Genomic DNA, 12,970 nt, shown 5'->3' on the forward strand with positions numbered 1-12,970 from the left:
GGTTCTCAGCACCCCGCTCACCCACCCCTGTCCCTGACCTTCACACGCCACTCGAGTTTCTCAGACAAACGATGGGACACTCGTGACGTGGAACTCCCTCACGAAACACTCATCAATCTGACTTCAGTCGCGTGCTGAGGCCCAGGCCCCACTGCCGGGCAAACCAGAACTGGTCCTGTGCTCTGGCCTGCAGGGTGCAGCGGGGAGGAGGTTGCCCTGCGTGAGTACTGATGATGAGGGTGTGACTACCTTTTCAGACCCCTGTAGTTTCTACAAGCTTTGGGAGAACAAACCAGAGTTAGGGCCCACCTACAGTAATATTTCCCTTTGTAGACAATACTGTCAATACTTTCACATACATCGGAACTTTTAGAGCATAATTTTTATTTGGGAACTACCTGTACTATGCCAGTTTAACCACCCAAGGACCCTTTCAATTATTTTCTAAAATCCTCTGTCCACACACCCTAACACATGAAAACCTTAAACCACCAAACTTTCTGATTTTTTTTTTTAATTATAGATATTTAGGGTAAATGAAGCTCTTATTGCAGGACTTTGAAAAACTCATGTTCTTTCAAGAATTGTTTTCCCAAATTCCTAATGGACCTAGCCCTCTTTTTGAAGTGTCTGTCCCTCAGTTAAAAAAAAGGGTCCCCTCTAATTTAGACCATTTAAAAAAACTTTAAACTGGAAAGAGATAGTTTAGCTTCTTCTACCTGAAATGCTGATATAAAGCAAATTCCCTAAATGTCTATCCAAAAGAATTCCCTTTAAAAGTGTGATTTTTTAAATGATTTACAATAAACTGTAGTTCTTTATATTTTAATAAGACCACTGGAGTGGGTTCGACCCTGGGTCTCCTGCATTGCAGGCAGATTCTTTACCATCTGAGCCACCAAGGAAGCCCAATATAGTTTTATATTACATGTAGTGAGAACATTTATATTCCCTTAATATTGTGAACAGTAAGTTACCGACCCACTTGAAAGGACTATTGTCTTTTCCCGACGAAGCAGCAGAAAGGCTGCCCGTGCCGTGCTGCCGTCAGCCCATCCTCACTCCTCCTTGGGGCTTCGGTCCTGGCCTTGGTCTTCCTGGGAGCTTCAGGGCAAGCACAGCTGCTGTCTCAATCCTGCCAACATGGTTTGAAGGCTACATTCTAGGGTTTTCTGAATGTTTCACAATGGATGTTCCAGAAGAAAATAAGTAATGAAGATTGCAATTCCAAATGAGGTTCTAAAACAAACACTTTCCGTGTTCAAAACTATCCACTAGCGCGTTTCATCTGAAGAGCCCACTGCTCAGGAGAGCTGATGCCAGAGAGGCAGCACTCGTCAGCGGAAACACTGGCTTGTAAGCTACTCTGTGCGAAAATGCACGTTTTGCTAATTTTGATATGAAACTAAGAATATCAACAAACAAACAAAAGACACTAAAATACTGAAGCACTGTGTAAGTTTGGCAGACAGAAAATCCTCAACTCAGACATGCTGAGCCGATGAAACCACGATGTTCTACAGTTTGACCTTGAAAATCATATTACTCCAGAAGTCCAGAAATGTAGATTTATTTTTATTCAGAAATACTTTCATATTCTCTAACTGTTCATCGAAAGTTTAAAAATTCAAAAGGGACACAAAAAAATTACATGGGTCTTAGAAGCTATGTCAAACATGCGAGTTTTAAGACTGACATTTTATGCAGTGTAATTTAGCCCTCATAATTTTCTTAAAATCAAATTATAACAGGAACACAAACATACCATATATTACTCTTTAAAATTTTTGTTTTACAATATGTTCTTGTCAATGGGACACTTCAAAATGTTTAAACCTGATAGAAAAGCATTAAAAAAAAAAAGTACCAATGGAAGAAAAAAGTGTCAGAAACACACCTGTCCATTACCTGGTGTGAAGATGGGAACCACTGCAATAAAAAAACTCTGAATCCATTCTCCTGGGGAGCACGCTCTGAACATCCACACTTGGGTCTATTGTTCTTTAAAATCATTTCAGACTTAAAATCAATTCTTTGTTACCAAGTGAGAAAGAGGCCCACTTTCAATATTCACTTTCATTGATGCCATCTGCATTTCCTCTTAAGCGGCTGGTTTCTGGGACAGAGTCAGGCAGGGACACGATGTTTGAAGGAAACCCAGTCTCCCAGCTAACCACAGACTCAGTGGCGACAACAGTGAGCAGAACCGCTTTAGGAGTGAACCCGGGCATCGGAACCGTCCCTCGGATACTGTTCACTGGGGGAAGTAACCCTGGGTTTGAGGTTTGGGAAGCTTGACGTGTTGGAGAAGCGGCCTCCGGAAGCTAAGAGAGGGCTCCTCAGCTGAACGTGCGGGCAGTCCTCCATCATCTCCTCGGCCCTGAGGGACGAGCCCTTCGCAATCCCCCTGCCCATGGGGAGGGGCCTAAAAGGGGTCTGGGGGGCTCGGAGGAGGGGGAACCCGAGACGCCTGCAGGGGTGAAGCTAGAGGAGTGAGGCGAGGGAACCCCGGGACATCCTGGACACCACGGTCATCTCCCATGGCCCCACAGGTCTGGGCTGTGGTTTGGGAAGAAGAGGTGAGACTATTAACAAACTTTTCCCTTCTTTCAGCCAAAAGAAAACAAAGCCTCTTCACAGCTTCTTTTAATAATAATATAAACCTGATTTGTTTTTTTTTTTTAAAGAAAGAGTTGTAGGTGGAAGAACTTCAAGGAAACAGAGGGAGCTGTTACCCGTGACAGGCCCTGAGTTTCCCGGGGGGTGTCTACGGTGGGGGGGGGTCACCCACTCTTCCCGAACCCCGCTCCGCCCGGCAGCTCAGTCTGAGTGCAGGTGACACTGCGTGCTTTGTAAAGAGCAAGGCAACTTGCATTTACCGTCCTGTGCTTCCTCTGCATGTGATCTCCTCCTACTCATCCTCTGTACTCTTACCCCCGATCCCTTCCAAAACACTTTCAATATGTCTGCTGTTATGTACTGTTTCATCTATAAAGCAACATATATATTAAAAACAGATTTGTTTGCAACCAAAAAAAGTGCTTAAAACCATCTTATGCAACTGTTTTCACTTCATTTTCAACCAAAAAAAAAAAAATCAAACACATTTGGGTTTATGAATAATACTGAAAAAAAAACAGTGAATCTGATTATTCTCATACATGTATTAAAAAAATGTGCCTTTATGCCCCATGTTAACTTACAGTAACTGACTCATTTCCGTACCTTAATGAGTTGAACTCTTGCTTGGAAAATACAGAAAGTACAAATATATAGAACTTTTAGGATTAAAAAATTTTCTGAATATAAAAATGCTTTCTATATTTCAAAAATAACACTTTTGGATTCTTGTTGTAGTTTTGGGTTTGGTAACTTAACTGTTAAGTACCCAAGGGTTTTTTTGAAAAATAACATGGTTTTAAATACAAAGTTTTCCAAGAACCACTCACATCTGTGGATCAGCCCCATGAAAAGTTTAGTTTCTCAACAAGAAAACCCCAAATATTCTCGTCATAAAATAAAATTCCATTATCAAAAACTAGCTTAAGATAGAAAACTATACGCCTTAGTGATTGCCAGAATTGCCCAGCACAGCTTTAGTAAAATAGAGAGAACTGATCGAGAAAATACAATCTCCACATGTGTGCAAGTGCTGCAAGTCACACAGGGGCGCCGGGAAGCCGCGGCCTTGCCCTCGGGCACCGTCCGCCCCGGCGCGGCCCCTCCACCTCGGCCGGCCCGGCTCCTCCTGCGGCTCATCCGACGCAGCGCCCCGCGCTCCTCCCGCCACCTACGCCCGACGCGGCACCTGTGAAAGCGAAAGCGCGAGTCGGCCAGCACGTCTCCGTCCCTTCCGAGCTGTGAACGCCTCCGTGACCATCCCGGCGAGCGCAGGGCCTAGATGAGCCGGGAGCTCCTGAGGAACTGGATGAGCACGCGGTACACGAACGTGTACTGGCACAGCGTCTGCACCATCAGCATCCGCTGCCGCCGCAGCATGTCCAGCACCCGCGGGACGTCCAGCGCCTGGCGAGGGAAGTGGGGTGAGGGCGCGGCTCCCCGAGACCCCGGGGCGGGGGCGGTCCTGGGGGCCCTGGCTGCAGGCAGGCAGCCTCTTGGCTACTCGGAGTCTCCCGCAGAGAAGCCCGAGGACGTTTGTGCAGAAAGCCCTGGCAGGCCACGGGGGGCGGGGGTCCCTCTCTGCCCGCCCTGCGCCCGGCCCCCCTCCCCGCGCCCACAGAGGAGCAAGCACCTCGTTGTGCTCCAGGCAGGCGATCATGATCTCCGACAGAATGACGACGCCTGTGCGTCCCACGCCGGCACTGCAGTGGACCAGCAGCGGGGGGTTGGGGCTTTGGGGTTCACTCGCGCTGTTCGTATGGCGTCGAACAGACTGGATCTCTTCGAGGTATGCTGTGAAACACGGATGACACACACAGACACAATGCACTGAGGCCGATCAGGCCGACTGAGAAGGCGGCCCCACGCGCAGGGCAGCGGGAGCCGGTGCACCAGCCCAGCTACTGGCCGACAGTGCGGTCTCGGCGAGCCCCTGCCTCTACCGGGGCTCTCGTTTATTCTCACCCGCAAAATGCAAAACTCTTCAGGGACCAGGAACTGCCTGCTGCTGACCATCCAAGTTATACTCTAAAACCTCTGCACTAAGCTTTCCCCTGAACGCTTGCAATTTTCAGTTTATAATAAGCCCAGCCTCGCATGCAACAATACAGAGGCAGGAAAGGAGAGGCTCTGTAGGTCTGCCTCTGTGGCGGCCTTCGCGGCGCCGGGAGCGCAGACGCTTACACAGAAAGCCCTTGAGGTCCTCGGGACAGCCGTGCTCGGGCCAGTCGGTGTACTGCAGGTGCCAGATGGTCCGCTCCTGCCCGCTCAGCAGGTGCTTCATCTTCAGGCCCGTGGTGGCGTAGCAGCCGGAGTCCGTGCGGAAGCGGGTGGTGATCTTGAACCGCCCGTAGGTGACGGTGTTGTGCCTCGAGCCGAGGCGTGGCCAGTACCTGAAGCTCTTTTCCCTTCCGCCCTCCTGTCAGAGACAGAGCGCTCAGAACCGCGGCCCGGGCCGGCCGAGGGCGCCCCTTCCGGGGATCCGTCTCAGAAACGCGCTGGGCCGGCCGAGGACGCCCCTTCCGGGGATCCGTCTCAGAAACGCGCTGGGCCGGCCGAGGGCGCCCCTTCACGGGGATCCGTCTCAGAACCGCGGCCCGGGCCGGCCGAGGGCGCCCCTTCCGGGGATCCGTCTCAGAACCGCGGCCCGGGCCGGCCGAGGGCGCCCCTTCCGGGGATCCGTCTCAGAACCGCGGCCCGGGCCGGCCGAGGGCGCCCCTTCACCGGGACTCGGAACTGCGCCCCCGCCCCCTTCTCTGAAGTCAGGACGCACAGCGTCACCGTCACTGTCCGTCTGAGGCCGCGAGAAGGTCAAGGAAGAGAAGTGAGTCCTCACCTCCTCCGCCGTCACCATGGCTATAATCGCAATTCCCTGTTCCCACACCATCTGCCAAAAGTCCGGGCAGGTATTTTGCAGTGGTCCCTGAGTGGCAATATAGTCCCATTCAATTCCACTGACAGAGACCTGAAATTAGGGATTTAAAAAAATGAGTATGTGTGTGTATAACACATGCATATACATTTGTTCATGGTAATTAATACTTAAAAAGCGAACTGAACTATTTAGATAAAGACTTTCATCTTATTCTTTTTCCTTATTAGTGTAATTTGCATCACTGACACTCCTATAAGCACAAGCATTATGAGTTTATATATCATCTATATGTGACCTGGGACAATGTCCTTAATCTCTCCAAATCTCAGTTCTCATCTGCACAATAAAAATACTCCCTGCCCTCATGTTGCTGGGATTACTCAAGTCAGTATACTCAATGCCCTGCACATGACAGGGTCTCGGCAAGTGGCTGTTACTCCTGCCGTTAGTGCTGGTTCTTATAAAAATAACACCAGCATCAGCACACCCCAAAGTTCAAACACAACCTTCCCTCGTGAAGCACCATACATACTAGGATCAAGTACAAGCAGTTAAGTCAAAAACCTAAGTCAAGTGTCAAACTTCTGGGGGCGGGGGCGGGGAATCTCTTACTACATAAGGAGTTCACCTCTGAACTTCTGAGTCAGGATCACCCCATATAATGATACTAAATTTCCACTTAAGATTGAAAACCTCCTTGAAAACATTCTAATAATTATGAGAGCTGTAGTCAGGAAATGGGGTTAGATCTCGGCTCTCCCACTACTGAGTGATGGCCGTAACGGCTTCCTGAGTGTCCTGGGTAAACCCTGGGACAAAGACCGCAGCCCGAGTCACGCCGCCGCATCCCACGGGCCCCAGGCCCCACAGCAAACAAGGACCAGGGGGAGGGCTGGGGGCAGGAGGGGCGACGCCCTTCCCGACTCGGAGGTCAGCACAGCGGCCCACACGGCGCGCTACGGGGTGATCTGCGAATTCCTCCTGCTGTTGCTGAAGATCTCGAAATACCACCGCAGAGCCTCAGCGTTCAACTCTCACCCATCCAGTCACAGGAGACAGGATACGCTATTCCAAAGAAATGCTCCGTTTTTAAATACGTCACCCCAGTCACGTCCGACTCCGCACAACCCCATGGACTGCAGCCCTCCAGGCTCCTCGTCCATGGGATTCCCCAGGCAAGGATACTGGAGTGGGGGGCCGTGCCCACCTCCAGGGGATCTTTTCAACCCAGGGATGGAACCCAGGCCTCTTATGGCCCCTGCACTGGCGCGTGGGTTCTTTACCACTAGCGCCGCCTACAGAACAAAGCTTGCCCGTGGAACTCTGCTCAGAGCTATGTGGCCGCCTGCAGGGAAGGGGTTTGGGGGAGAATGGTTGCCTGTGTATGTCTGGCTGAGTCGCCTCACTGAGCCCCTGAAACTATCCCAGCGTGGCTAATCGGCTACACCTCAATACAAAATAAAAAGCTTTTTAGAAATAAAAGCTTATGCACAGATTCCCAAAGCCTGTCAAAGGCAGACTGCTGGGTCTCCGGGAAGTCTCACTGCGAAATGGCTCTCATCCAACGTCACCTGCAAGCTGAATAAAATGTGGGAAAGAAGAGAGATAACACCCGATCATGGACACCTTCTCATTCACTCACTAGAAGGAAACATCTTCTGTCCAGAGTAAGGAACTGACTGTGCAGCCAGTGTGAACAGAGGCTGCGGGGACGGAGAAGACAGAGCCTCTGGCTTTTCTCACCATCCTCGTATGGACCATCCCTTTTTTCACTTTATTGGGCGTAACGCTACCTCAGGTACATGGCATCACCCTGCTTCGGGGCCGGGGCGGCGTGGGGAGCAGCACCACTCGCCCACAGAACAAAACGGTGTTTAAAAAGCAAAGAGTGGGCAAGGAGCGCAGACAGCTCCAGTGTCAGGGACGGCATTGGTGACACCATCCGACACACACGTGTGTCACATCAAAATGCACGGAGGTGCATGACAAGGAAAAAGGAGCCATTCAGCTGCTCCTGAGAGAACCTGTGAGCTAGAGAGAGGGCTTCAGATTCAGAAGCACCAAGGGCTCCAGGCAGACACATGAGCGGCCCTGAAGTCCTGGGGACGATGCTGGGGGCAGAGGGACCAAACACCGTCCCCCCAGGGGTACGGATTTCCCAGCCTGCAAAACAGTGTCAAAATGGTTCAAAACAAGGGTGTTTTTTGAAAACAAGTCTCGCCACTCTTGTGTTAATGATTTAACTGAGGACTCTGCCCCACCATCCTAACACTCCCCTCACCTTGATGTGGGAGGCGTTGATATAGCCGGTGTTGTTCTCCTTGGTCGGGACCAGCTCCACCCTGGCGTCGTCGTAGGGAAGCACGTCCTGGAACCGATTTCTTTCTGCGTTTTCAGGGAGGCGTGCTGTTGAGCACTCGCCATCAACTAGCCGTTTTTTAAGAATTCTTTCATATTCTGTGAATACCATTCCCTGTTCTAACCGCTGTTCCAGAATTTTACACTGGAAAACACAGAGCGAGAAATAATATGACTGCAGTCCCATGCCACACACAGCTGCATCTTGACTGCACGTCTGAAAACTCGCCTCTTGCCTCAAGTCTAGTGTTACCCAATACTGAAAATTCTAGATGAAACCAAAGTTAAATTTAACAAGTCATTACACAGAAAGGACAAATGAAATAATCTTCTTGGTGAGAGATAGAATGCAAAGTTCTGTTTAAACTTGTTCTAGAATAATTCACTGAATTCGTTTTCTCTAAATCTACTTTGACCCCCTTAGGAAGTTTGGGACTGCCTTGTATACACTGCTATAATTAAAATGGATAATCGACAAGGACCTGCCGCATAGCACGGGGAGCTCTGCTCAATGTCAGGTGGCAGCCTGGATGGGACAGGGGTTTGGGGAAGAATGGATACATGTACGTGGATGGCTGAGTCCCTGTGCTGTCCACCTGAAAAGATCACAACATTGTTAACTGGCTACACTTTAATATAAAAAAATTTTTTTTAATTACCTGACCCCCTAAGAACAGAACGTTCTCCTGGAGAACAGTAAATCCTAGAGTAGGATAATGAATTCCAACTTCTATGAACAAGGGCTCCCACTTGGTAATATGACACATAAAACACTAACAATAGTCCATGTTGGAAATTATCTCCAGGATCCAGGTGTAAGCAAAGTAATTTTTGCTAGCATAATTCATGCCTGCCTAATTTTGACAGGATAGAACCTCACAGCAAATACGTCTCAGTCACAAAGAAAGTTCTGAGAAACTCAGTAGCTGTTCACTGTTAAAAGCCTTCGATGTCAGGACAGCGGTCCTTGTCTTTCTCTCCTGTGAGTGCTCACACGCAATTGCTGGTTTCCTCTCCCTTTACAGCCACAAGAAGGTAAAGAATGACAGCCAAAAGCCAACAGACAAAAATCAACGTTTAGCCCGAAACTATCTATTGAGGCATTAGCTATAAGCTTGCCCCAGTTTTGCAGTCCAGATTACAAAGTTGTTAACACTGCTTTATGATTATCAAATGGCTTAGAAAATCCAGCAGATCCTCAGGAAGGCAGCTCTGCAGCCTCGGCCGTCCCCGAGAAGGCGGGCGGCTGGGTCCCGTACGTACCCGCTCATCGTTAGTGGCTCTGGCCGGCACGTCCTTCTCCTCATCGGGCAGCGGCAGTCGAGACAGGGAGAGTCCATTTAGAGCAGCCAATTTGAGAGGACCGATTTTTTTTGCATCTCCTCGGCTCTTTTTCATTCCCTACAAAAATAGTTATAGGCGTGTATATCAAACATACACACATACAATCCCTTTGAGAGGAGACTTCAGTGGACTGAAGATGAAACAAACAGAGGGAGGGAGGTTCTCCTAAATCAACAACCGTAGGAGAGATGACGCTCCTACACACACACACACTCGTTTCACAAATATGAGGAGGAAGACATTCCATTCAAGGCCAAAGCCCTGATAAGTCTTCCAGATAGAAGGTTTTGAAATGCAGCTGGTTTCAGGGCTCTGTTGTAATGGAAGGTGAGGTTCCGAGCAGACAGCATTCCTTCACAGGACTCACTGGACTCCTGAATGTCAAACTGTGACACGCATGAAAATCAGCTGTAGTCCACGATAAGGGTTTAAATGTAGTGGCCTGACTGTAGTGAGCTTTCATACATCGAACAAACTAACAAACAAAAATGGTTTCGTTTTTAGTGTTTTCTGTGGTGGCTCTACTGTCTTCTACATTCTGCGGCAGACTTGTGTGACAGGGATGAGACTACCACACTTCTGGTAAACGCCGCATTTTCAAGTGAAGAAAACAGCAGGGCTGAAATCTCCATCATTACACCAGGAGAGGGTATGAGAGAGGGCAACCGTGGAATTCTGTCTGCTGAAAACTGGTGTTTCTTCAAGCCAGCAATTTTGCTCTCGAAGGCAAACAAGCCCAAGAATGCCAAATCCTCTTTAATAGCCTATACTGAGAGGGTAACAGGCAGGAAGGCCAGGGGTCTCCAAATGGAGGAAATAGCCTGCAAGTGTCAGACATTTTTCTCTCTCTTAAGCGGCAGGAGGAAACAAACTAGCAATATTTTTTCCTTCTCTATACAAATTTAAAGGGAGGTTTCTCTTAAAATTCTGTGTGGCCATAATGACACCTGGTTTCGCCTGAAATTAGCTATTCTCGAGCCTAGAGATAACCAATGCCTTTTTCTCATGGAAATGTTTGTCTTAAGCTATGCTAATGTGCTATGCCTTTACCCCAAACTCTGTCTCCAAGTCCGTTCCGCCTCTTGGCCCAGAACCTACTTGACAAACCAGTATGTTATACTCAGATATTGTTCCCCTAATCTATGTAAATGAAGCTATTTGTATGGTGGTCTGCCCTTCTTCAAGATTCATGTTAATCATTTTATGGCCCAGGATAAACCATTTGGCGCCAAGATTATCCCAAAATGCATCTTATGGGTGAGGGGCCTGGTGCCATTCTGAATTTTAAGACATTCCTTTCTTTCATTAACAGACTGCTAGTGACTATATAACATCCAGCTGAAGACTAGCAGGGGGGTACTCTTTCTGCCCCCTTCTGATGCCTATGTCAGAAGCTTTCTCTATCTCCTTTATACTTTAATAAAACTTTATTACACAAAAGCTCTGAGCGATCAAGCCTCGTCTCTGGCCCCGGATTGAATTCTTCTCCTCCGGGGGCCAAGAATCCCGGTGTATTTGCGTGATTCAACAACCTTTCAATACCTCCTGGGAAGCCAGGGGATATAATCGTAATGACAGCAGCCCTACTCTGACAGCAACGGTTTCCTCAGTTCTGTCTCATAAATGAGATCGCCTTTGCCCCAGCTGTCAGCCTTGGAGGGAGACCGAGAGGGAGGCACACAGACCACAAGGTTCCTGCCTGGGTGACAACGTCAGGATCCTCGGCTGTGCAGGAGACGGGTGAGCGGCTGACAGTGAGCTGTCGGGGGCGTGGGGGCCGTTCTGACGGGTGGCGTCTGCCAGGTTCCAGGGGCCAATTCTCCCACCTCGGCTAACGTCAATCTGCCTCACAAGAGCCTGAAAATGGAAAACTCAGCTCCCGACAGCCAGGAGAAGTGGCCCCGGCACCATGCGCTGGGTGATTGGTAAGGCCAGCTCTAAAGCAAGTATTTGAAGAAAGGGGCTCACAGTCAACGCTCACCCCAAACACCCTTCACTTAGCCCTCAGAGGATGTGCTTTTAAGTGTACCGGCCGAATGGTGGCTTCTCGTGTGAGAACCACCACGCGAGACTGAGGGTGAGACAGAAACTCTTCCTGTAAACACACCCGTCCACGTCTGCCGGATAGCAATCAAGTCCCTGCAGGTGGAGACGGGGGAGAACTCCGGAATGTTCCTGCTTATCTGCCATTCATTCCACTGTTTTTAGTACTAAACCCCCAGAACCATAATTCACATTGTATGTTCATTCGCCTGTGGTCACCATTAAAACCACCAAGGCGTCGGGAGTTACTACGGGGGGTCAGAGGGGTAGCAGGGGGCTGGACTCCAGCTCTTTGGAAGTCAGTCAGTCAAACGTATGATGCAACCTCACAGTAATACGTTAAACTTGACCAAGCACTTTCTATGAACCAGGACCTCACTTTTTTTCCTCCAACAACTCTCTGGGGTTGTCTCAGTTACAAATGAAAAACAAGAGTCAGAGAGATTAAGTTCTTGGCCCAAGGTCTCACCAGCTAGCTGGCTCCTTGTATATGGTAATCAGGGTCAAAACAATAGAAACCCTGCATTCAAGTCAGTCGGGCTGCACGACAAAATTCAGGAAACACTTTCGGAGCCGAGGCTTCAGTGGGACCTGACGCCACACCACAGAAGACAGAGGAGGGGTGCCCGTCCCGGGTCTCGGATGGAGGAGCCGAGGGGCTGGGTGTGAAGGGCCCGGCCCCCTGGGAGAGAACCAGCGAACGGCAAGGTCCGGACTCACAGCCGAGTCTTCCACTCTTAGGTCCTGTACCTATTCCCAGGCCACGGCTGCCATTCCCGTTCTTCAAGTAAGAACGTCCTTTTTTGAAAAGACCGGGGCGGGGGGTGGGGGGAGGCTTCCCTGGTGGTTCAGTGGTCGGGAGTCTGTCGGCCGATGCAGGGGACGCAGGTTCGATCCCTGGTCTGGGAGGATTCCACCTGCCGCAGGGCACTTAAGTGCATGGGCCGCAAGCGAGGGGAGCGAACGCAGGACCCAGTCACACGGTCGGCACCGGGGCCTCCCAGCCAAGGAGGGGGCGTGCGTACCTTTGGGGAACCCAAATCAAGGTCCTCAGATTCAGCAGAACTCCCTGGGCCTGTTCAAAAACCACCGGGACAACAGGCTTGAATACTGGGCTCTACTCATCTGGGGCCAGACTCAGGCCCTGCGTTAAGACTGGGCACAGTTCTTGATGTAATCAGCGAAGAGTGTCAACTACGAGAGGGCCGGACCAGCTGGCGAGGACTCGGTTATTTCACCCCGCAGACACATCCACACCCTGTCCCGCCCCGAATCACCAACGCTGGGCCATCCCCTCCACTTCAGCCAACCTGAGACAATGGCCTTTACTGTTAGGCAGTTGAGTAAGGATGTACTCCCAGGAAAAATTAAAAATCAATTTAGAGGAGAATCCACCTGCCAAGGCAGGAAACATGGGGGGGTTCAGCCCCTGGTCCAGGAAGATCCCACGTGCCTCGAAACAACTAAGCTGCAGTGTCTGAACCTGGGCCACAGCCACTGAAACCCACACACCCAGAGCCCCGAGGAGCCCCTGCGGTGAGCAGCCTGCCCGCCACTACAGAGCGGCTCCTGCCAGCCGCCCCTGGAGAAAGTCCATGCGCAGTAACAGAGATCCCGCACAGCCAAAAGTGAAGTAACTGATTTTTCAAGACAAACTTACAGTTCAAAACCATTCAGAGAAAATATATTTAAATCCACAGTACTAACTGTTAGTCATTCGAGTCTGTGTAC

At 49.8% G+C, this 12,970-nt stretch overlaps 1 protein-coding gene across 5 annotated transcripts in view; it reads right to left on the reverse strand.

The window, feature by feature from the left end:
• Window positions 1–1,554: 1,554 nt before the first annotated feature.
• Window positions 1,555–12,970, reverse strand: part of PTPN21 (protein tyrosine phosphatase, non-receptor type 21) — a 78,845-nt gene continuing 67,429 nt past the window's right edge. For 3 of the 5 annotated variants that reach the window (XM_027552668.1, XM_027552672.1, XM_027552671.1), the window contains 6 exons: window positions 9,116–9,253; window positions 7,776–7,997; window positions 5,456–5,584; window positions 4,804–5,038; window positions 4,253–4,413; window positions 3,810–4,026 (listed from right to left, as the gene is read on the reverse strand). In XM_027552668.1, the coding sequence (XP_027408469.1) occupies window positions 3,898–4,026; window positions 4,253–4,413; window positions 4,804–5,038; window positions 5,456–5,584; window positions 7,776–7,997; window positions 9,116–9,253 (1,014 nt within the window). In that variant the 3' untranslated portion in view covers window positions 3,810–3,897. Of the gene's footprint in view, window positions 4,027–4,252; window positions 4,414–4,803; window positions 5,039–5,455; window positions 5,585–7,775; window positions 7,998–9,115; window positions 9,254–12,970 lie in introns of all 5 variants that reach the window. The other 2 variants (XM_027552669.1, XM_027552670.1) reach the window with 2 other exon arrangements.

Source organism: Bos indicus x Bos taurus, chromosome 10 (genome assembly GCF_003369695.1).
Source record: "Bos indicus x Bos taurus breed Angus x Brahman F1 hybrid chromosome 10, Bos_hybrid_MaternalHap_v2.0, whole genome shotgun sequence".
NCBI lineage: Eukaryota > Metazoa > Chordata > Mammalia > Artiodactyla > Bovidae > Bos > Bos indicus x Bos taurus.